Raw genomic sequence first — 23,229 nt, forward strand, 5'->3', positions numbered from 1 at the left:
ATTTGCATTTGTGAAGTTTCCACTGGGCTAATGTCCCATGCACCTGTGGACTTGCACCCTCAAAATAGAGGGCATAGCACCGATAAGCAGCTACAGCCTCATTTGTGAGCATGATCGGTGTTATATTTGCAGCCCAATTACAGCAGGGGTTTTGCAAGTGAAACCCTTGATATCTAAGTGTGAATCCTGGACTGTGTGCACTAGTGTTTGCACAGGCCAGTGTTTGTACCTGCACACTCCATATCTGTTGAGATCGACTGGGAAAGTCCAAATTCATGTAATATGTGCCTGATACTGACTTGCCCAGGTCACACCATCTTGGCATGAAAATAGATATTGGAAATAAAACCCGTGGCTGTACTGTCAAACCTTGACCTTACATCCTCCCATCTCCTTAAGCTTATTCGTCTCATGATTACATAAGGAGGGCTGCTGCTTTTTTATAAGGTATCAGAGTGGCACCTCTCTAAACCCACAACTTTATTGGGGTACATTACTATTTTGTTTTCTCATTTTCTTTAACATGAGTGTTTCACGAGCTTTCAGCCTGCAGGACATGTTTCTCAAGTGGAGCTTTTCATTCAGCTTTTCATCAGGCTCAACACAAGCTGAGCTGTCCTCCTGGGTTTCCCAGCACAGCTTTGCTTGCTTTTGCCAGGTTTTGCTGATCTTATTGCAGCCCCTTGCAAAGATTTGTAGGACAAGTTTCTTGTGTAGAGCTGCCAGCTTTCCCAGCCACTGGCAGCCTCCTTCCCCTCCTCTGAGCTCTGCCTTCCTGTTGCTTTTGCAAAAACCTCACCTACCAGGTGTGCATAGATCTGTTGTGTGGGCCAGAAAGCTGAGCTGAAAAAGCACCTTGGGTGGTGGAGGTGGTTTCAGCCTTGGCATGTGTTTGGGAATGGCTGGTAGGGCTGGTACAGCCTGTCACATGCTGCTTGCCTTCTGTGCTACACCAGTGGCTCTTTAGCTATTATCATAAAGGGCTGTGACAACAATGCCTGCAACACTCTTCATTTAGACCTGCATTATTCCCCATAGATTGTAGGCAAAATGAAGTCTACTCTGTTGAAGAAATTTGCTGAAGAAATCTCTTCTGGATGGAAGTGCCCTTCTTCCTCCCAAAATACCAGTCCCTACTGGAAAAGCCACATGTGACAGGGTAGAGCTTTGCCAAGTGCCCATTTCTCCTGAGTGCCCATTCTTCTGTGCATCCCCTTCTGCTGCAGCCAAATACTGAGGTGTTTGGGGCCTTCCAACAAGTATATAGATGTGATGGGTTGTGGGGTACAAATAAAGCTGGATATAGGATAGGGAAGGTAAAAGGTGGATTTCAGTCCTGGGGGGCAACACACTTGTGTGCAAACCCTCCACTGTTATTACCTAGAGGGTCAGCTTGCTGTTGGTGCTGACAAGGAAGGGACTGACAGTTCTCCCTACAGTGTTTTATTTTGGGTCTGCACCCACATCAGAAAGACTGGAGAGGGGCCCCAGACTTGCCACACAGCTTGTGGAGCAGATGTCAGTGTGTGCCACTTGTCTGTGGCAACAGGCCTTGCTTTCTGCTGTGGCCCTGTGCCCCACAGCCAGCATGCTGGGCATACCCAGCCCCTCCAAGGTAATGCTTAGAGCAGCATAAAACCTAACACTATTTTTTCCTGAGTGACAGAGATCTGCATTCTCTTTCACAGAGGAAAATTATGTAAATAATGACAAGACTCCTGAGAATGTGTGCGTGTAGCCTGCAAACCACCCCTGGGATGAGCTGTGGAGACTCTTCCATAAACAGTAGGAATTTTTAATCTGGATTTTAGTGTAACAAGCCAAATAAATGCCCCTTCCCACCCTGAGAAGAACTGTCTGAGACAGCCCCTGACTGGGCATTTCATGTTGCTGGCTGGCTGGTTCCCAAAGCTTCCTGCAGCTTCACAGCATCCTCCTGAGGTCTTGGGCAGCACTAGGGGACATAGCCCCACCTGATCTCACTCCCTGAGGAAGGGTATGTGCCCTTGAGGTGCCAGCAATACAGCTCTAATAAGCAAAATGAGAAGACTGATCCACTGTGGTTCAGATTTGTAAACATCTGGAAGAGGCTCTTTTGTGAACTGTTTGGAGAGGCTTGCTTGGTGCTGCATGCAAAGGAAGATCTGGGATGCCAGGAGGGAGAAGCAGTCTTTGCTCTGAGATAAGATGCTGGCAGGCAAATGCTATTTTTTTGCTTTTATTTCTGAGACCCAGTGGACTACCCTGAAAGCATTAGCCTGTGACAGCTGCTACAGCCCTGCAGAGGCGTTTGAATTCTAGACTGGCTTAATATCGTTGGTCATTGGAAATGGTACATTGCTGACTGTACTCAGAAGGAAATCTCCAATGCTGCTGACATCTATAGGATTGCTACAGATGTGGAGTCAATCATTGCTACCACAGGTTAAGAAAAGGTTTTTAAAGTAGCCCTGCTTGTGGTCCTGTGCCACTCTGGTAGCCAGGAGAGATGATGCTTAGTAATGGAAACAAACAAAATCAACCTGATAAGACAAGCCCTAGCAAAACTACATACACCCAAGCTGAGTCTTCAGGGTGAAATGTGTTTGTAATTTGATTTTTATCAGTTAACACTGCTAATGAAAGGCTTCACTATCTTCAATACTTCTCTGCAGTCCAGGAAAGCCAAAGGCTACTACCCCAGTGACTTTGTAAGTAAGGTATAGGCTGGTGTGGTGGTATCTCACTTTGCCTTGTAGCAGCAGGTACCAGAGACACTGCTGCATAGCTTGTTGACTGCCATTAGCTGCGCTAACACGATTTCTTCTTCTGTTCAGTGCAGGAGATACCTTTATGGATGCTGTTACTTCCTTAATTGCTAAAGGAAAAAAACACGGATCAGTGTCTCAAAATAGCTTTGGGCAATGTCATGGGTTAAAAAGCAAGAAGCAGGAATGGGCTTCTGATGCAACTTGTAGCAGATGCCGTGCCCTGATGTGGTGGGGATTATTTCATTGGCTCCAGAACCATCTGTCTCTATGTTAGGCTGTTGTAGGACTGTTCCCTCACATTTCTGAGGTCTCCTGCAAGGAGTTTTTCAAAGGTGTTTCCTGTTTCCTATTTGTGACTTCTCCCTGTGCTATCTTACATCCCTCCCTATCACTGCACAAGGTTTCATTGTTGTAGCTATTTTGCAGAAGGCCACAGAGCTTGCCATCTCTCTTTTACCTTCTCAAGCCATTTACTTAAATATCCTTCATACATTGTGTGTTCAGTGCAGTTTTCTCCTAAAATCTATTCTAGGCAATCCCCTTTCAGAAATTTACTCCCGTATCATCTGTATGGGATACATCAGTACAGATCGCATACAGATGATTGGGGTTTGGTAGTAGATCACAGCATGGCTAAGATTGTGCACTGGGTAGCACAGACTTCTCTTGAGCAGTGTCTGTGGCCAGGGACAGGCAGCAGCCTGTGGTGGAAAGATCACACTTGGAGGGCAAACACGAGGAAAGGGACCTTTGTAACAGCTGTGTCTGCTGCCTCGCATTGCTGGCACTGCCATGGCAGGATGCGCCTCGCTCACGTGCTGCGCAGCTGGCTTGGCACAAAACGTCCCCTTCGCAGCACTCACCACTGTGCCCAGGCCGTGCTGCAGGGACTTGGGCTGTGGTTTCCCCTGGAAGAGGCTGGTGCAGGCCGATGTCGCCCTGCTGTCAGGAGGCACGTGCCTTGCTGCCAGGCGGCTGTGGGGAAGCTGCTGCTCCAAATGTCCTCCCTCCTTTCTGTGTCCGGGGGCAAGATGCTCTTCTGGAACATTTTATCTTCTGTGCTGATAGGTTTCCATCCCCCGCCAGGGTTAATCTGGACATTAGGTGGCTGCAAGTCAGGCAGAATCTTTGGCTTGGAAATGAAAATCTTTGTTGTGGTTCTCGTTTCTGTGTGCAGCTGTATGTGGAGCAGCCCAGCCCTGCACAGGGGCCTGTGTTAGATGCTAGTTTGATTAATCCTCACCCATTGCTCCCCTGTGCCTCCACCAAAGGGCGGCTTTTCTGATGCCAAGAACTGGTGCAGCAAATTCACCACCCCAGGACTTTCCTGGCCTGTGCCAAAGTTTTAATTGTATTTTTCTGGCAGATAGCCATAGTCTTATGGAAAAGAAGCTGAATATTTCTAGCTCTCAACCCTTGTCAGGTTGGAAAGCTGGAAAGTGCATTTGGGGCTTACTTTGATTAACAGGGGGAAGGAAGAGGGTATCCAGGTGGCTGGAGTGAAGGGAGAGATGAGAGAACCCAAACCCAACCTTATTTTGCAGGAGGAATTGAAGAAATCCTACAGGTGGAAAAGGTCCCTTGGACACACTGCTCCTGCCACATGTGGCTGAGCTCAAGGTGGGTCCTTTTGCAGGTGGGAAGCATTCAGACCAAACCCTGTTACTTCTGGCTTTTACTGAATGGTGGAGGCTCTCCTGTGAAACAAAACCATGATTCTCTGACCACTTGCAAACAGGTCTGGTTAGACAGCCAAGCACAAGCTGAGTTTCACTGCATTACCCTTGTCAGAGAAATGGAGGCCCTGAGTTGTGCTGGTGAATGCCAGTAGCTGCAATGAAGTGCTGCAAGACCTGGCAAAACTGGCATAAGCATGATGGAAACAAAGGATTATCAACACATGCTCTTCCAAACACATCTTGTGGGTGATTTATTAGCATTTGAGATGGAGCCTCTGCTATCTTGTGCCACCCTGAATTTCCTGCAGCATTTGGAGCCTGTCCAGGAGCCATCTGCCTTGGATGCCTGGCCCATGGCACCTTCAAAACAAACAATACTCTTATTAATTGCACAAATATGTTGCACCAACACAGTATTTCAGGCAAGTTAATTGGCTGGTTCAGTTCTTCACTAATCAATTCTTCACCACCCTCCATGAACAAGCACTTTTTTATCATAATTTTATTCAGGAACAACTTGGGGCATGCATAGGCCAGTGGTTTCCTTGACAAAAGGTGATCAGTTCTCCCCCAGGAGCAATTTTCTCCTGCAGGAGAGCAGAGGTGAAGCGCTTTGCACTCACCCACACTTAAGAGACTGGACTAGTTGGGGCTGTCCCAGTCAGCCCTAATATTACAGCAACCCAGTGGAGTGAAAAGTGCAGACTGGGTGGCCCCTTTATGTCTTATCTACCTCCTCCTCTCACCTCTGCATGCTGCCAAGGAAGGACGCAGAGCTGAGCCGCCAGAATGGCCACTGGAGCCTTTGCTCTGAGGGCCCACACCAGTGCTGGTCATTGTGACAGCTCCTGCGTCCACCCAGGATAGGGAAGATGTAAATGGCAAATTTAGGTACCAAACAGCTGAATCTTCCCTATTACATACACATCTGTCCCCCTGCCTAAAAATTCCCTCTATCTCTTTCAGTGTGTATACATTCAGAAAGCTTAATATGGCACCATATGAGCAAAGGTGGAAGCCCAGGAATGAACAAGCCCAAGAAGATAGGCCTTTGCAGTCAGCTCATGCGAGTTTGTGGCCAGGATCTGCCCAGCACTGCTGTGTTCCTTTTCGGTTCAGCAAAAGCTGATGGATCTCTGAATTCAGGGGACAATTGGCTGCCTTGAGCTAAGATCTGTGCACACACAGGCTTCTCCTTATTGTCTACTCATTTTGGTTAAGCACAAATATGGGTTTTCTGTAGGCTCAGACTCATGGGGAATTGTGTTGGTTCACTGCTGCTCCGTAAATGAGAGCCTATTGCAATCCTAGCTGTGATTGAAGCAGCTATCCCTCTGTGACTCAAAGTGCACAGGGGATTGTCAGCCTTGGAAGGAGCTACATAGTCTGGGGAATAAGAAGGATGAGCCACGGGCTTGCAGTGGCAGCACAGTACATTGCAACAAAGCCACACAAGTATTTATCAGCACACAAGTGGGGGTAAGAACTATTGTCACAGGAGAGCAGAACCAAGGCAGGATCCACGATGAAGGATGCTGAAAGCCAGGAGAAGCAGCTCAGCTATGGATGCACAAAATGGTGCTCAGCCAGCCAAGGCCACCAGGAGGAATGAGTGAAGGACAGTGACCCAGCTTTTCTTGGCCAGTGCACACAGCTGTGCTCAAGTGTTATTCAGTGAAATAGCTGGGGAATTATTTTTCAAACACTTTTCCTGGAAAATAGCATTTTCAGCCCAGTGGGCTTCAGCCATTCCCCACAGCAGCTTGGCACACAGCTGGTGCCTGGAGGAGGCTGTATACTCCTTTTCAGTGCAGGCTGATTTAGGGTACTTGTGAAGAGCATTGTTTGATACTCTATTTCCTGGGACAAGTGTGAGGCTTGGAACAGTGAAATTTGTCTCTCTTTAGTGTTTCAAAGCAACAAGCTACTGACATTCTTCTATACCTCAGGCGCAGGATGCCTCCTTCCCTGTGACAGCTGGATTTTCTTCATCCCACTTGTGATGTAGATACAGACAGCTGGCTCCAAAATGTTGAAGAAAATCAGGGCACTGTCTTACAAATGTAGCCATTCCCCTATGGAGGCAGCCTATTCCTCTGTGGAGGTAGCTGTACATTTTTTGGCTTGGTTATGTGCCTGCAGCAGTCAGAACAGGCCATCTGTGCTACTGAGGAGCAACATAGATGTTCCCCAGGTCATATCCTGTAATTAATATTGGCTTATACACACATGGATCATCAGCATCTCCTAGTGCTACATAGCAGGGACCCATGTGAGGCAGGGAGGTTGTGAATGCTCCATCCCTGGCAGTGTTCAAGGCCAGGTTGGATGAAGCCTAGGGTGATATGGTTTAGTGTGAGGTGTCCCTGCCCATGGCAGGGGGGTTGGAACTGGATGATCTTAAGGTCCTTTCCAACCCTAACTATTCTATGATTTATGATTCTATAGCTTTAGAAGCCATTGTATGAAGCTTTTGGTCATCTTTGTTTGCTGCATCTTGTATTTTGCACATTGGGAACTTTTTGTGAGTCCTCATTATCCAGAGTTATTTCTTCAGGTCTGCTACTTCTGTAACTGTGTTTCTTCATTGGCTAGCCTAACCTCTAAGACGTCTTAGACCAATATCAAATCACAGCATGGCTGGAATACTTATGTGATAGTGTCATCTGTCACTGAAACAGCAACAAGGAAATGAGCAATATTTCAAACTGGAGCAGAATGAGAACAGACAAAACAAGAAGGGATACTGTAAACCTGAATCCCTAACAGGCAGGTGGATATCCAAGCCTTGAGCCTCCAGAGAGCTGCATGTCCCAATACCATATTCTATTTGAAGATGACAAGATGGCTGAGGTTGGAAGGGACCTCTGGAGATCATCTGGCTCAAAATCTCCCAGTGAGAACCAGGACATAACTTCCTCCTAGTCTGCCTAAGCCTTGGAGGGCTTCACTGGGTTTGGTTAAATACAGATAATTTAATAAATGATATTTTCACGGTAACTCCACAAATAGAGATGGTGGCTTTACAGCAATTTAAACTAATTTTTAAAGACTCTAAGTAACTTAGTAGTCATAGCACTTAAAACATGCTCTAAATTATGCTCAGTTTAGAAATTCAAAACTTGGAAATACTCTCTTGTAATTGTATTCAAGATGTTTTCTGTACTGCATTTCAGCACAAAGTAAGTTACCAGTGGAAGAAGAAAAGAAGTGGGAACAAAAATGCCATAGAATTTGTAACAAAATGCAAAACCCTGCTGAAAGGAATTACAATCAATCACATACCTGAGCAAAAAGGATCCTGTCATGTGCATCAAGTGCTTCCTTTTCCAGCACCACAGCACAGCCCCATCTCAAATTCTGTCTCTTGAGACACAGGTGCAAAGGAGATAGGTGGCCTGATGCAATTTATCTATGCAGCCAAGAAATAATGTTCCTTTCCTGAGCTACAGGCAAGTCTGGTCATGGATTAGGTGTTTACATTTCCTCAAGCCACAGCCTACACTTCACGTTGGTACATGATATCCAAATACCAGCCTTGACTTGTCTTCCAGGTGGCAACTTGACCCATCACTCCTTCTTAAGCTTTAGCCACATATCCAAACAGAGGGCAACCCCCAGCATCACCCTCTGGTTGCCTCAGTTTTCCTTGGGGGACTTCTCCCAAGTATTGCCAGTGCTGCACCATCCCAGCAGAATGTGCTGCCCAGCTGTGCAGGTACCTCTGTCTCATCAAGCAGTGTCCCTCATGGAGCACTCAGTTTGGTTCGAGCCCTCCCATAAGCTTCAGTGTTCAGTAATGGGGAATGACATGTTTGGAAATAACTAATTTGAAATATATTTATAGAAAAAATGTAAAGGAGCAAAGTGTTAATGATGGGAAGCCTGAAGCCCTTCTAGATATACAATACTATTTTTACATGAGAACTCTGTAACACTTTAAATTCCAGGGATACAAATGAGTAACTGAGATTGGAATCTGACCTCTTGTGCTTGAAAAATTCCTTAATTATTATTAGGATGGAAACAATACAAATCAATATTTTACAATAATGCTGGCTGGGCTTGGAAAATGCCTATTCAAGTAGTAAGAAATAGAAATGTTAAGTTTACCAAGCAAACATAATCTTTCTGCACAAGTGCATGTCTTATATTCAGTAAGGCAAGGTTCCTGGGGAAAATGACAAATGTAATTAAAACCTGTCTCATCGTGCATACACACAGGGGAGGACAGGCTGTGACTGTAATGGTAACTGCTCCTAGCAGGTGTTGTGCTTTTAATATGAAGTATTAAATAAAACTTCCTCTGTTTATTAACTGAAGTAATATTCCTGTATGCTTCTAGCAGTGTCTCTATGCTGTGTTACAAACAAGGCTGAACTATACCTTTCAGCATAAACTTTTGTCTTCAGAGGTACAAAACTACCTACCTACCTTAGCTGAGACTGTTACAGGGACCTGGCACACTGATGATGCTGCAAATTATTTTGCACTTGGTAGCTCTGAAGGTTGTTAATTTTCCGTGCTGAAGATCTCAGGCTTGTTATGGCATGGTGGGGTCCTCCACAACTGGTGCAGGCGAAGAGCACACCCTGCCAGAAGCGTGGTCATCTGTTGCCTACAGCTGTGAAAGGATGAATGTGATCAACTACATTTTTAATAAAAAAGAGAAGGGAAAGAGGCAGAGCTGGAGGCAGGCAGTGGCTTTGGATAGTCTGAGCCTGATGTCACATCAGAAGGGCAAGGTACTGGGTCTGAAGGAGAGGGAAGCTTGGCTTCACTCTTCCCTTGTATGATACTACCCATGTATGACAGCTCCCAGGCATCCTCAGTGCTGTGAGACTATGTAGGCTTTTATGACTTTTATTTCATTTGTTATTTGTTGCCAGAATTCTCCTAAGGAATGTAGACATGAAGTGGTAAATGGTGATTAATTTAGACAGCCTCAGCAGAGGACTCTCGATTGGCTCCCTATGTAATACAATAAAGTGAACGAGTTGCTGATGTAGTTTTGTGACTGAATTGTGTAGCCTGGTTGTTTAATGGAGTGTTTAAAGATTGTGTTGGCAATAGCCTATGAATAATGTATAATTAAATACCTTACTGCTAAGAAACTGCTGATATACTAGGGAAATTTCCATCAGATGTGAGAACAATTTTGAATGCACTGTCTTCTTGGGATGCCCTTTATTTATGGTCTTGCTGCTTCAGAGATCACATCCCTTTTTTAGATACTGCATGTGAAGATGCCCTCCTCTGCCTCTGTCTTCCAGCTTCACCTGTCTCTCTTTGCTTGTGTCAGTAAAACCTCCTAGGCTTTATTAACTGAGCACCATAAGCATGGCTATATTTGCTATGCAGTCTTCAGCCATTCTAGGTGTCTGTACCAAGGCATACTGCATCAAAGGAAGATGGATACTGGTTTTGTGTCATGGCAAAGTCCCATGATGCAGGAAGCAGAAACAAAAAAAAAGGCCAGTGTTTCTTTTGCAGGTTTTTGGCACATGGGCTCCTTGTGTGAGATAAGCAACCCCACTGTCACACATGGTTGTTATGATTTTGGTGGACTTTGCACTGTGATGCCAGCTCCGATGCCTCTGAATTTCCCCTTGTACTCCTCCAGTGCATGAGGCCTCTTTGTGCTTTGGTCATGAGTATGGGAAGTTGTTGTGATACTAAGCAACTGAATCTTGCTTGACCAAAGATTTGAGAAGATTGAGAGTGAACCCTGGCTTGTAGGGAAGCTCTGGAGGTTGAACTGCCTTAGCTGCAGGAGGAAACAGGCCTTGTAAAATACCCCAGGACATAGCTCAGGCAGGCACATGAAGTAACAAGTCTTCTTTGCTCCTTGATTTTGCCCCTTAGCTACACTAAGGAGAAAATAAAATCATAACTTTCTCATGTGGAGTTCTCTGTACCTCCACTAAATCTGATACAGAAGAATCACAGGAGGGCAAGTGAACACAATATGTATATTATCACTGTCCAGAGTGGTCTCAAGTAAATGTGTGTTAAGAGCAGACCCAGCTTGTGGAGTCTGTAGCTTTGTGCCCTGCCTCTGCTGTGGCTTTGTTATGAGTAGCCTACTGCTCATGCTGTTTTTTTGTCTGGATTTACACAATAGAGCCCTGAGTCAAAACATTTCCTGCAATATGGGCAGTATATTATTAGTGTAATGCTGGAATAAAGCCACACGTGATGTCATTAATGAGCTGAGGAAATGACATCCTCCCCTGGGAGATTGATGTGGTGGTATTTGAAGTCATGTGGTGATGCCAACAGCAAGCTCCAGGCATGAGGCTACAGAGCAGGAGAGCTAATGGCTTAAAAGTCATATCCTTGGCATAACCTGCAACTGGCTAAGCAAGAGGATTTGCCAAAATGGGAGGGAAGATCTGCACTTTTATTGGCATGTTTACTGCTAAGATATTCCTGGGGAGTACAGTACTTTTGCAGCTGTAGGAAAGGTGTATAGAAGGCATTAGTCTAAACACAAGATAGGTGGCAAGGATCACCAAAGGAGTTTGACTGATGGCCTAAATGTTTTTAGGAGAATAAATAATGAGAAAAGGTACCTAAACCTTCCTCTGTATCCACCATCCAAAATCCGTCCTGCCAGACATGAGGTGTTTCCAGCAGAGAGGGTCACAATGGTATAGACTGAGGATTATGGTCAATTCCAACCAGCCTTTGCAGGGTAGAAATGCTGCTGGTTGACAGTATGCATGCAAGAACAGCTTTCAGAAAGAGACAGTTCTGTTATGCAGTTTATCACAATGATGCTTTTGAAGTCTTCCCATTAATTTCTCTGTTTTTAATTATTGTTTCTTTTAGGTGAAGAGTGAAGGTCCCAAGCTGGTGCCCTTCTTTAAGGCCACTTGTGTCTATTTTGTCCTCTGGCTGCCGACTTCCAGCCCCTCTTGGTTCAGTGCCCTCATCAAATGCCTGCCCATCTTCTGCCTGTGGGTTTTCCTTCTGGCTCATGGAATTAATTTCTTAGTGTCACACCGGAGTGCCAGCCGCATCCTAGCAGGACTCATATTCTCAGCAGTGGGAGATGCCTTTCTCATCTGGCAGGAGCAGGGCTACTTCATTCATGGTGAGTGCGGTGTCAGAGAGGGATGCCACAGTGTTCAGCTGTTACCCTTTTTATTTAGTTATGAGTTGCTGGGCCATTGTTTTGTTTATTAATGTATAGCTTAAGCCCTGGGCAGTGGGAAACACTCATTGTTTGACTAAAATCCATCATGGTTAGAGGAGTCACACAGCGTGGATGAGTCTTTCTTTTGAGGTTTTCTCGAGGTTAGAGAGATAACTGGGACAGGTTTGGTTCCCTGGCATGTGCTCACAGCATACTAGCTGGCTGGAGCTGGGAAGGTGGCATGGGCAGAATCCCTGGGGAAGAGAAGGAAATGCTCATGGCACTTAGCAGTTCCCAAGAAGCTATGGGAAGTTGTATGGGACCTCCTATGTCTGTGCAAAGAGATCTGTCAGCCCTTCACTACAAGGATCAGAAATAGGACACATGGTGCAAAGATCCCCAGTTCAGAGCAGGTGATGAGGACCTTTATGTTTTGATTGACAAGTCTGTAGCCTGGGGGGGGTGTCAGAAAGTGGATGTTAGAAACCAAAACATCAGAAATCTTGTCCTACTTGCAGGTTCATCATTATGAATCATGCAGCCTGTTGTACAAGACATGTCTGTTTTGCAAGACATGTAAATGATGGGGAATCAAGGACAAATCTTACCACAGTGGCCTGTCTTCTCTACAGAAAGATCTCTCAGAGCAAACAAGCTTGATTTATTTTACTAGTTTACAGACTAGAACATAATGATTTAATCATTTAAAGCCACATTGGACCTGCCTGCAGCAGCTCTCTCCCTGGCCTTGGACTGTCACAAGAAATCAGCAGCATTAAGCATTAAACTGACTGGTGGGGTTTCTGAAGTTAATTCAACCAGCACAGGGATCTCATGTAACACCCATCGTTAACTGGCTGTTGTGACTGTCCCACTGGAAAATGTGATGAGATGAGGGAAGTTTCCTGACTTGTGCTGTTGTCAGCTCTGAAAGTCAAAGGCTTATTTTCTCCCCTCTCATGAGGTCAGTATTTGGTTTTATTCTGGTATTCCCACAGCTGTTTCTTTATGAGGGGGAAGTGTGTGCAATGCCAGTTAAGAAAGGCCAAATGCTCTGAATCTGGTTTTAATTCTGCTTCCCAAGGGCTTATCCCAACCTCATTAAAAGTCCATATAAAAACCTTTACAGATTTTGGTGGGATTTAGATTGGGCCCTGAGGGTTGGATTTATCTGGGCATGTTGCTGAGGAGCTCTAGCCTTCTCATGAGGTACATCCTTTCTGTGCTGAGTGTTGGCATTCTCACTAGTGGGCCTCCTCCTAGCAGGGGTAAGCCAGCGTGGAGCAGGTCACCTCAGCCCAAGGGTTTATGCTTCTCTTTTGCCACCTGGAGTTGCTCCTTGTGCTGTGGCTTGGAAAACATTCAAGGCCTGATTCTCACCATGATAATTTTTATACACATGGACTGTTCTGAGCTTCTCCATTCCCACATAGCTGGGATGTCTGAGTTCCTTCTACAGTCTAGCACTAGAGGAAGGTCAACCAGTTACAGCAATTCATTATCTGTTAATCAGTTATCATATCTGGTTAATGTGTTTTAATCTGTGAATAAGTCGTATTTCCGACCCTAGCCTCACAACTGAGAAGTGTTGCTTTGGGGGTTTAGACACATTTTTCTTCTTATGGAGAGAAAAGCTGTCTTGAAGCATTTAAAAAATGTCAGCCTTCATTCTGGCTGTGTCTTGCCTGCCTCAGTCTGTACTAATCCAAGTTACCATCTTCTGTAGTGAGGTATTAACATTTGTGGTTCAGCTGTTAGCAGGTAAAGTGCACTACCCCACTTCATCCTTCACCTCTCCTGCAAAAGGTATTTTCTCCTGTTTAAACTCAGCAGGCCACTGTTGTTGACAGCTGATAATATTCAACCTTTTGACACTGTGGGAATTTGAAATTTCAGGAGAATAAGAGGAAATACTGGATAGAAATGTGCTTTCTGTTAAATTTCTACAGCTTTTGGGATGGGAAAAAAAGGTTTGGGGACTGGGCTGATTTGAATGGCTTTTGAGACAATGATTTTGTAAAAAGACATTTGTTCATTACTTTATAGGGAAGCGAGAGCCTGGGAAACTGCTCTTGGCAGGCTTGGCTTTTTTCATTTTTGCCATTTCAGTCTGCTAATAACACCCTGTTTTCTGACTAGTGACTTATCTGTAGAAGATACTTTACAGTGTTATCATCCACCTCCTTTAACAGCAGGCACTTAGAAACAATTTATGCAATTTGATGAAGGAGACAGGGACTAGCAAAAAAGCCTAAGGGGAAACTCCAGGGGCATGGAGAAGGAAGGAAACCCCAGGGGAAGGAAGTGGACAGAGAGGAGTAGGGCTTCTCTATCTGATGTGGTTAAGGGGGTCAAGCCAAAGGCTGCGAAATGCAAGAGAAATGCATCCCCGCTCCGTGCGCACCTGTCACAGGATTCCCCAGTTTCTGACTTGTTTTATATGTGATGAATGAGCAATCCTGGGAGCTGACTCCCTTGTTTGTGACCAGCCTCACCATGTATCACAAAACTCCTCCTACCTTTCTGGGCTTCTGCTTGGCTGCCACATCCTGTCCTCCTCTCCTCCTTCTCCTTGTTACCAGCTGCCTGCATGAAGAACAACATATTCTTCAGTTCCCCATCCCAGAACTCTCCATATAATGCCACTTAAGGAAAAAACATTCCTCACTACTAGGCAAAGTCACCTTCTTTTTACTGTGCCAGGGCTCTAACCTTTCCTGTACTGTAACACTGTAAACAGTTCTTATCCTAAATCCCTCCTTGGTTTCCTCAGTGCTATGCCCATGATGTGTAATACCTCTGTGGAACATTAACTTCTCATTGCTCCCCTTTGCACTTCCTTCCTCTTTTCACAGTCCATTTTCCCTAGACTCATCCTGCAGCCCAGATCCCCACCAGTCCCCACCCCCCTGCAAGTTCCCCTCTCATCCCACCATGGCTGAGGGTGACACTTTCCCTTCTTTGAGCTGCCTCAGCTGCTCAAGTATTAGGATGAAGAAATGTCTGCCAGCAGGTGGTTTTAGTGGCTGCCCTTTATACCACAGCATCATGCTTTCAATGTAAACAAGTGTCCTGCTGGTGCACTCAGCTTCCCAATTCCTTTCCTCCATTTCATGCTTTAAAGCTGCATGAAAACTTCCAGCTACTCTAATAACCCTGCCAGGATAAAGTTGGACAGCCTGCAGCTGCACCATGTGTGGGTCTGAGAATCAGAGGACCAGAGGAACTGGACTCAGTTTGGGGCCCATTATCTACAATTGGCACGACAGCTAGTAGTCAGCAGCTGTACCAATACTTCAAAGAGAATCTGGCATTTTATTTTCACTCATAAAGGTTCATCTGAATCTTGCAAATAGCCATAAAACTGTTGGCAGATCACATTGGTGCAGTCCCTGAAATGTGCCAGCTGCTTCTGTCCAGCTTAGGTTTTTCCTAGCTGTGGGCAGAGATGGAATAGAAGCCAGATTTAGTCCCTGAGTACCTTTGGGTTTGTGGCTAAATACTGTCAGGCTTTTTGTCTGAATGCTGAGGGATTGGTAGCTTTTTTCACATTTTGTTTCTACACTGCTCTGACTCCAGCCTTCCTGTTCCACATGTGGCCTATGAGCAAAACACTTGGCTAGTTAGAGGACTGATCTTTGGTCTGCCTTGCTCACACCCTTCTGTCCAAAGCAGGGGAGGAGGAACCACCTGAAAAACAAGCTTTGTTTCTTCTGCAGCAGCCTAGTTCATCTGGCCTCTCAAGAAAAACATTTGCATCACAACAAAGCTGTACTTGGCTGCAGTTGTGTATGTGCGGGGCTTTTTCTTAGGGTGTGAACTTGTGCTAAGGCTGATCTCCTATGAATAGATTATGTTAAAATGATCCCAAGTGGTCAGTATGGTTCCCTGATAACGTTGAGTTGTAATGCTGCAAGGACATCTAAGCCTGTACTTGTTGTGGTGTATTTGAAACCCAATATAGTTACATGTTTTCTTCTGCTACCAACTGCCAGTCACTGACAAAAGGTCACACTTGCTATGTCAATGCATCTTTCCAGGTTTGCTGATGTTTGCCATCACACACATCCTGTACTCTTCAGCCTTTGGCATGAAGCCTTTGGACCTCAAAGCCGGCTTGTTGATGGGCCTTGTTTCCAGTTCCTGTTACGCCTTCCTGTACTCCTACCTCTCAGGCCCATTCACCTACCTGGTAGCTGTCTACATTGCCTTGATTGGCTTCATGGGCTGGCGAGCAGTCGCCGGCATGCAGCTGTGCAACGACCTCTGGACATGGACCAAGCTCTCGGCCTGCATTGGAGCGATGCTGTTCATGGTGTCGGATCTGACCATTGCACTTAACAAGTTCTGTTTTCCTGTGCCCTACTCACGCTTCATCATCATGGCTACCTACTATGCAGCCCAAATGCTTATTGCACTCTCAGCTGTAGAGAGCAGAGATGAAGAGGACTTCAGAAAGAGGAGCTAGGTGGAGCGCCAATAGTCTGTGAACAATGTGGGCTATATCTCAGGTGCTGTAGCTGCATTCACCCCTGAGAGAGATCTCCATTTCTCTAAGCACATTGGTGATGTTGATTTTGCTTCTTTGAAGCATCACCTTCGGGGATTTTTTTTTCCAATGGCTTTCTCTGAATACAGCTTACTTCAGTGTGGAGTCCTCATCAGAAAGCTTAGACTGTCCCTGCAATAGCTACTCAGTCAACTTTTCCTCCTCGGAAGTGCTGTACTACTGCATTACTTGTTAGTCTTGAAACTGATGCTGAATGTCTGGGATGAGGAGGGCTGATGGAAAGGAGGTTTGGCCATGCACTGTGCTGGAAGACTTGCTTTCACTAGTAAACACACAGGCACAGGTCTCTGGTAAAATCATAGGTAAAAACCAATCAATGTTTGTCTTTTTTTGTGTATTACTTAGTATGCTAACTGGAGCTATTGCCTCTGCTGAAAGAAAACCTGGAGTTTGAGTAAAAACACCAACATGCAGATAAGGGATGAGCTTTGGAATCAATAGCAGGAAGTGGGGCAGCCCCCAGCAGAACCAGGATGAAAACAAAACACCAAACAGAGAGCACAGATCAAGAGGTGTGCTGACATGCAGTGCTGTGTACTTTGATCACGGTTCATCACTGCTCCAGGGCAGGTCTGTGGGTGCAAGTCAGCGTTGTCATGTGTGGCAGAACTAGGAGTTTGGTGGGATTTCAGGGACATCTAGGTACACAGGTCACTGTGTTCTCTGCTGTCATTCATGTGCAGTTACATAGTGTCTGCAGCCACCAGTGTCAGCTGAGACCTAATGGGCACATGAGGAACTTTGAGCTTGTGTCTTAGTAATGTATATCCTAATTATCCTTAATATGGCAGACAGGAATCTGACTTTTATGCCTTTCTTTCCCAGTATCTTAACAAATAATATTCCATATACTCATGAAGCTTTACAATACCATTGCTTGCAGTATGTCTCTTGAATTTTTATGTGAGCATTTCCTCTGGAGAAAGCCCGATTTTGGATGTATACTGTTGCCAGCTGGTGGTAACAGTCAGCTTTGCACCACTTGTGTTCAGAAAGCCTCTTTCAGCAGGACTTCCTGAAAAGCACTGAAGTATGTTCAAAGTGCCTGCCGCTTCCTTCTCAAACTCACATGGATGCAGTGAGAATGTGCTTAATTCTGGTGTAAATGCTTTGGATTTGTCTGCCCATCTGAGGAAGCAAGACTAATTCTGACTTCAGGCTCTTATAAGAGGAAGAGGTTGCCCCAATTTTTAATCTAAGTTCATTTGTGACCATATGTGTATTTTTTCCTCTTGTTTAGAATATTTCATAGCAAACTCTCTTTCTGTTTGAAACTATCTTGAATGTACATTTTCTTTCTGGCCCTTTCCTAGGACCACTCTCATGGGCTGAGATGCTCCCTCAGTGATTTAAGACATGAGTGTACTCAGGTGTGCAAAGGAAGCTTGCTGAGGATTCCTGCACCTCTTCAGATCTACAGGCAAACAGGGACAACCAGTGTAGACTGCACAACTTGAATCCATGTGCCCCAACAGCCCCTTGCATGCAGGCAGAGGGAGCAGGAGGGGCAGCCCTCCAGACCAGCCTTGTGGGCTGAAAATCACCACAGTCTCCATACTTAGCATGCCCAGACCATTCCAGGTTAAAGCCTGGCACTGAGTCCATGGCACAGTTGGCAGAGCAGGAATTCCTCTCTGTAGAGTGCGTCAGGGTCAGGGAGCAGCTAAGGAAACCTTACCAACCCTGCTAGCTTTTCCCTTGGTATTGAAAGTTGCTCTGTGGATCTCCTGCTCCTCCCTGGCCTTGCATGGTGGGACTGGGTGGGCAAATAGACATTACCTCCCCATGACTCCTGCATTAGTGCAAATGCAGCCAGTATGACAAAAATCTGGGTTAACTATCCTGACCCCGTGAAGTCTTCTGCTGCTTTTCAGCCAGACAGAAAGGTCAGCTGCATTATTGAGAGGGAAAGCATAGTAAATAGCACAGCCCTGTGTAATCTCTTCCCTTTAATGCTGTTGTGTAATATTGTCAGGGTTCATTCACTGGCACACCAGGGCCTGCCTAGAGTAAACTAGTAAGGGAATTTAGAGCCATAAACCAACTTCATTCATCAGCACTGCTTATCTCCTGGCCACAGCTTGAACCCAGCAGTGTAGCTCTGCAGATGTCACCTGCTGCTACTCAGCTTGAATGTTTGCAAATCAATTCCTGCAACAGGCTGACCCAGCTAAGAGGAAATCTAAGCATTTGGGGTGAACCCCACTGTTCTCCCAGCATGGGATCAAACAGCACATATCAGTGTGATTTACAGCTCCTTGACATGGGTCAGTCCAGCACATTTGGTCCTTAGCTGTCACTTCTTCCCCTGCACCCTGAGCTTCCCTTTACTGTGAGGAAAATGACTGCATGTTAAAGAAAGCTCTGTTTGAAAGTCAGAATTTCGATTTTTTTCTTCTCCCCGAGAAATGAGCAGTCTTCAGTTTCCTGGAGATGGCCAAGTTGCTTTTCTGTGTCTCTTTTCATCTTGGCTGGCTTTGTTATCCTGCTCCACCATCAGCCACTGGACAGTTGCAGAAGTTGGTCTTTTAAGTGCTATCAGGAGACCTGCCCATTCCTCTCCACTTGTCATCAGAGGTGCAGTTCCTGGTGGCAGAGTTCTCTGGATAGCTCTAGCTGGGACAGCAAATATGTGCAGCTCAAGTGGGCATTTGTTCCCTCACTGTCCTCTCCTCTGGAGTGGGCTGGCCCAGAGGCCATACAAAGTCAGGGAGAGTCCTGGCTGGTTTGCTAGCAAAGGCTCTCAGTTTTCAAAATCTCTCTTCCACTCTGCATTCCACCTTTTAATCCATATACTTGAATGAGACCATTTTCCTGGAGGTTCCTTCCTGCTGGGAAGAGACCACCTGCTGTGGATACTTATTTGATACAACTGTTGAGGTTCATAAACCCTGAGAAACACTAAGAGGTTGCTGGTAGTCCATTAAATACTTCTTCTTGGGATTAAAGCTGTTCCCTTAACCCCAGTGAGGAAAATCTCACTTTGAAAGGGAGCAAACAAGAAGTGGGAACAACGCGACTTTTTGTGGTACTGCCTTTGTGGGCCTTCGTGTTGTCTCTTTGCATTGTAAAACTGAGAGGTTTGATCCATTCTTCTCCTTTTCAGGGGTACTGTCTTTGAGAAGCATCCAGTCTTTGGCCCAGACACATCACAGAGGGAATGAAGCCTCCCAGTGGTGTAGTGTGCCTGGCCCCAGCAGCATCAGCTCCTTTGCCTGCTAAATACAGAGGCTTTCTTTTCACACTGCTGTATTCAAACATCCTCTGCAATTCCTGTTTATGATCTTTAGAGGTTCCACACATGGTTCAATTACTTTTGCTCTCTTTCCTTTCTGTAGTTATTACCCTCTTTGAGATCCTTTGGCTCCTCATTTGGACAGATAAAAGATGTAGCATATTTATTTCAGCTTTGTATCTCTGTAGATAGATCCTCCTCACACAAGACTCCCAGTGAAGTCAGAGAAGCAATGTTAATTGCAACTCTTTTTTAAATACTAGTAATGCTTCTGGGTTGCACCAGTTACACTGACAGGATGAAGTTCGTGTTGAGATGAATGGCGGGTTGAGATGAACAAAGCCACAGCTTTATTCCTACTCTAACCAGAAAACTGTATTCATGCTTGATGCCTGACTTCATACTCCTCTGTGCTGAGGCAGCTCTAAGACAGATTTGTTTAGCAATTACTCTAACATGGCTTTTAAGTAGATTGCTGAAGGTCTGTTGTAATCCATGGAGATAGTTTCTACACAAGTATGCAAAATTCCCAGGACAAACTCTGCAGAACTTTTAGTGACCTGAAGAGTTTTCTGTTCCTGTAGTTTGACACTAACTGTAGGTTTTCAGCTTGCTATCATGGTAATTTTGGGAGCAATTCTGGAAGAAGCAGATCAAAGCAAACAGCAACTGTAAAGCTCAGGGGTAGGTGCCTCTTTCTTTTTGCTTAGTTTCTGGATACAGACAGGGGCTCTTTTTAGCAGAGGTGTCATAACTGTGTTCTGGGAAGAGGAAAGGAAGTTCCAGCTTCTCACGACAGAAGTCCTCTTGGGTACTTCTCCTGCCTTTTATCCATGCTTTCTCCTTTTGTGGCCTTAGGTAAGTCACTTAAATTTTCTAGGGCCAGGTCCTCTTCTGGTGTAAAAAGGCTTGTGTGTATGAGGGCCAGTGCTATGCCAAGTTACAGTAGCACAGGACCAGGCCCTCACCCCATTTCTAAAATGGGGATATTGGCACTTACCTACCTACCTCACAAGGATGCTATGAGGATTAATGCTCATACAGTGCTTTGAAGATGTAAAGTGCTATGTAAATCCCAAGTATTATCCTACCTTAGTGTTGTTAAAGCTTTTAGGGATCTGCAGGACTTTCCTTAAAGCACAGAACATGTGACTGTCTTTTCAGTTTGCATCAGATGGAAAGAAAATGCAAAATTTTTATTTACACTGGTTAACAGGATGGGCTCAGATGAACTCTGAGGAGGGTTTAGCTCAGAAGCCTGAATTGTAATTTCAGTTTTGCAGATGGTTTTTAGGTCTTCTAAAAGCCCCAACCAAATTCTTAGGTATGAGTCTTACATCCAAATTTTGCAGTCTGGTTTATCCCTGACTTAGCTAAAATAAATCTAATCCAGCCAAAACACAGTGCTCTGACAATCTGTTATGGCTGTTGAAAAGACTGGGACAGAAAAGGAAGTCATTGTTTTCAACCTTCATCCTGAAGAAGGTCAGCTAGGTTTCATGGGACAACCTGCAAAGGGATGTTTAATTTCTGTGATTGTAAGTGTTCTCGCTTTAATCAAGAGAGGGAAGGCCTTGATGAAATCAATAAGGTCATCATATCCTTCTAGAGTTACTTCCTTTTCATGTGAATCAAAGAAATAGCAGGTTCCATCATGAAGGAAGTGCTTGTACCATTAGTCCTATAGCCCAGAACAAATGTTGATCTAGAAATACAGCTCTAAACCATCACCATGCTCTCAACTAGTATAAAAATACCACTGTTCACTGATTTCAGATTTGGACCACAGCCAGAAGCTACTTGGTTCTAGTAGCATTAGCTGCTGTACAAACACAAATGAAGGAGAGGAATTACACACCAAGAAATATGAGCTGTGTACGTGTGAAATGGACCATAATTTAAAAGCAGCTGCAGTAAAATCTTAATATGAACTCAGAAGCAAACACAATGCAAATTTTTATGATTTCTTTATATGTTTCATGGGTTTTAATTTTCCTAGTTTGGAGAAAGTTTTCTTAATGTTATTTTATTTTTGCTCTTATTGTAAAAAATAAAATTAAACTACTCTAGATAGACTACACATGAAAAAAGATGGCCAGTTGGCAGGAATGCCAAAACTTCTGTGGCTTGTATTGTTCCTGTGGTGACACTATGCTGCTGTAGGATGAGCTTCTGGAATGGTGTGACGGCTCAACAGTGAGGCTGAAGCACAAGGCCAGCCTCATGTAAGAGGGATGTAGGGGCTGAGCCACTGAGACAGCAGTGGGAGCACAACTGGGCCAATTTGGATCAGTCAGAAGAGAGAGAGCATCAGGAAATAAAGAAAAAGCTTTTCCTGACAAATAAGAAGCAAGAAGCCAAAGCCAGCCTGCTGGGCAATGGTGCTGAATCAGTACAAACATGTACCTAGACCTTGCTTGTGCATGCTCCTGCAGGGCCAGGAGGCCTTGCTCCTAATTCACCTGGGGAGGTTCGCTCCAAGCTTACAGCACTGGCAGAGTGAGGCCAGCAGAACCTGATGCTTTGTTAAATAAATGCCAAAAACTAGAAGGCCACAACAACCACCACTAAACCAAAACAACTACAGAAAACAAGGAAGGAAAGAGCAAACGCCATTGGTAACAGTAGTTCTGCATGGCTGAGACCACAGACTGGCTGGTCTGTTCTGGACACTGATCTCTCTGTCTTGCGCCTGTGCGAGCCTTTTGCTCCAGCCCCTCTTCCATGCGTTTCAGAAGAGTGCACTGAAAGACATGACTGAAGCAGCTGCTCTCCTCTGGGAGTCAAGCATTTTGACAGGTCTGAAAGTGTCTAGCACTTACTTCCTTTACTGTGATTATAAAGGTCACCACATGCAGTATGGCCACTTGATCTGGGATCTTTTCTTAACACATTTTTATGCTGATTTTACTATTTTAATTCTTTGTTTGGAATGTATTTTTCTCATTTCTTCTGTGTGTAACAGCAATTAAAAATATTAATTTACTGTGTATTTTTACTGTCCAGATACAATGTCTCCTTGCTCATTTTATGTTTCTATGACAGTTTCAGCATGGAGTAGCCAGCTGAACCTTTGTGGTGGGCAGTTTTGTGCCACTATTACACCCATTAGTTGTGTGGCTCTGCCCTGGAGTTGCCCAGTGCCCCACTGAAGCTGACTGTCACAGATAGGTACAGTATTATTTCTGTCTAGGGAACCCTGAAACACAGCCACATGAACCCCATTGAGCACATCCAACACAAACCGACTATGCACCACTATGATGATGCCACCTAGCTCTTGTTATAACATGTCCCGGGTGCCCTGGGATGCGGAGCCTTGAAGCACACTCACCCCTTGCTGCTGCAGCCAGTCCCATGTACAACAGCTGTTTGTCTGCTTCCAAAGAGAAGGCAGCAAAGGACTGCTCTGGGAAGGCTGCTCACTGCCCAGAAGTCCCAGACAAATGGCCAAATCTTTCTCACCCCTGTCTCTCCCCCCAGCAAAATGTCCAGGAGGAAGAAAGTAGGGTAGTATGGACATTTATCTCTGGTTGGGGTATGGTGCCAGTTTTTTCAGCTGTTTGATGCAGTGACACAGATATTTGGTTACATTAATCCCAAACCAGGCCATCTGTCACCAATGGAATGGGTTTCAAGGATTTATAGCAAAGAAACGCAGTGTGTGTAACTACTCCCAGCCCAGGAGTGGTTCCTGATTTGAAAGTGAACCAGTTCCAAGCAGAAATACTACCAGTTCTTTTCAAAGTAGCCTAAAGGGGTTAACGGCAGGTGAAGAGGGTGCTGCTTCCCTCTTTCTTTTATTTGGTTGTTTACAGTTCCTTTAAAATATTAGAGGCCTGCTGGGAGGAGCA

The 23,229-nt window shown here is 45.1% G+C and overlaps 1 protein-coding gene across 1 annotated transcript in view; it reads left to right on the top strand.

Annotated features, from left to right (window-relative positions):
• TMEM86A (transmembrane protein 86A) overlaps positions 1-22,365 on the top strand; it is a 29,296-nt gene extending 6,931 nt beyond the window's left edge. The window contains exons 2-3 of the mRNA XM_034061641.1: positions 11,264-11,528; positions 15,611-22,365. Of these exons, the coding sequence (XP_033917532.1) occupies positions 11,264-11,528; positions 15,611-16,038 (693 nt within the window). The 3' untranslated portion in view covers positions 16,039-22,365. The remainder of the gene's footprint in view (positions 1-11,263; positions 11,529-15,610) is intronic.
• Positions 22,366-23,229: the final 864 nt, after the last annotated feature.

The sequence above is a fragment of the Melopsittacus undulatus genome, chromosome 4, assembly GCF_012275295.1.
Source record: "Melopsittacus undulatus isolate bMelUnd1 chromosome 4, bMelUnd1.mat.Z, whole genome shotgun sequence".
In the NCBI taxonomy this organism is placed as follows: domain Eukaryota; kingdom Metazoa; phylum Chordata; class Aves; order Psittaciformes; family Psittaculidae; genus Melopsittacus; species Melopsittacus undulatus.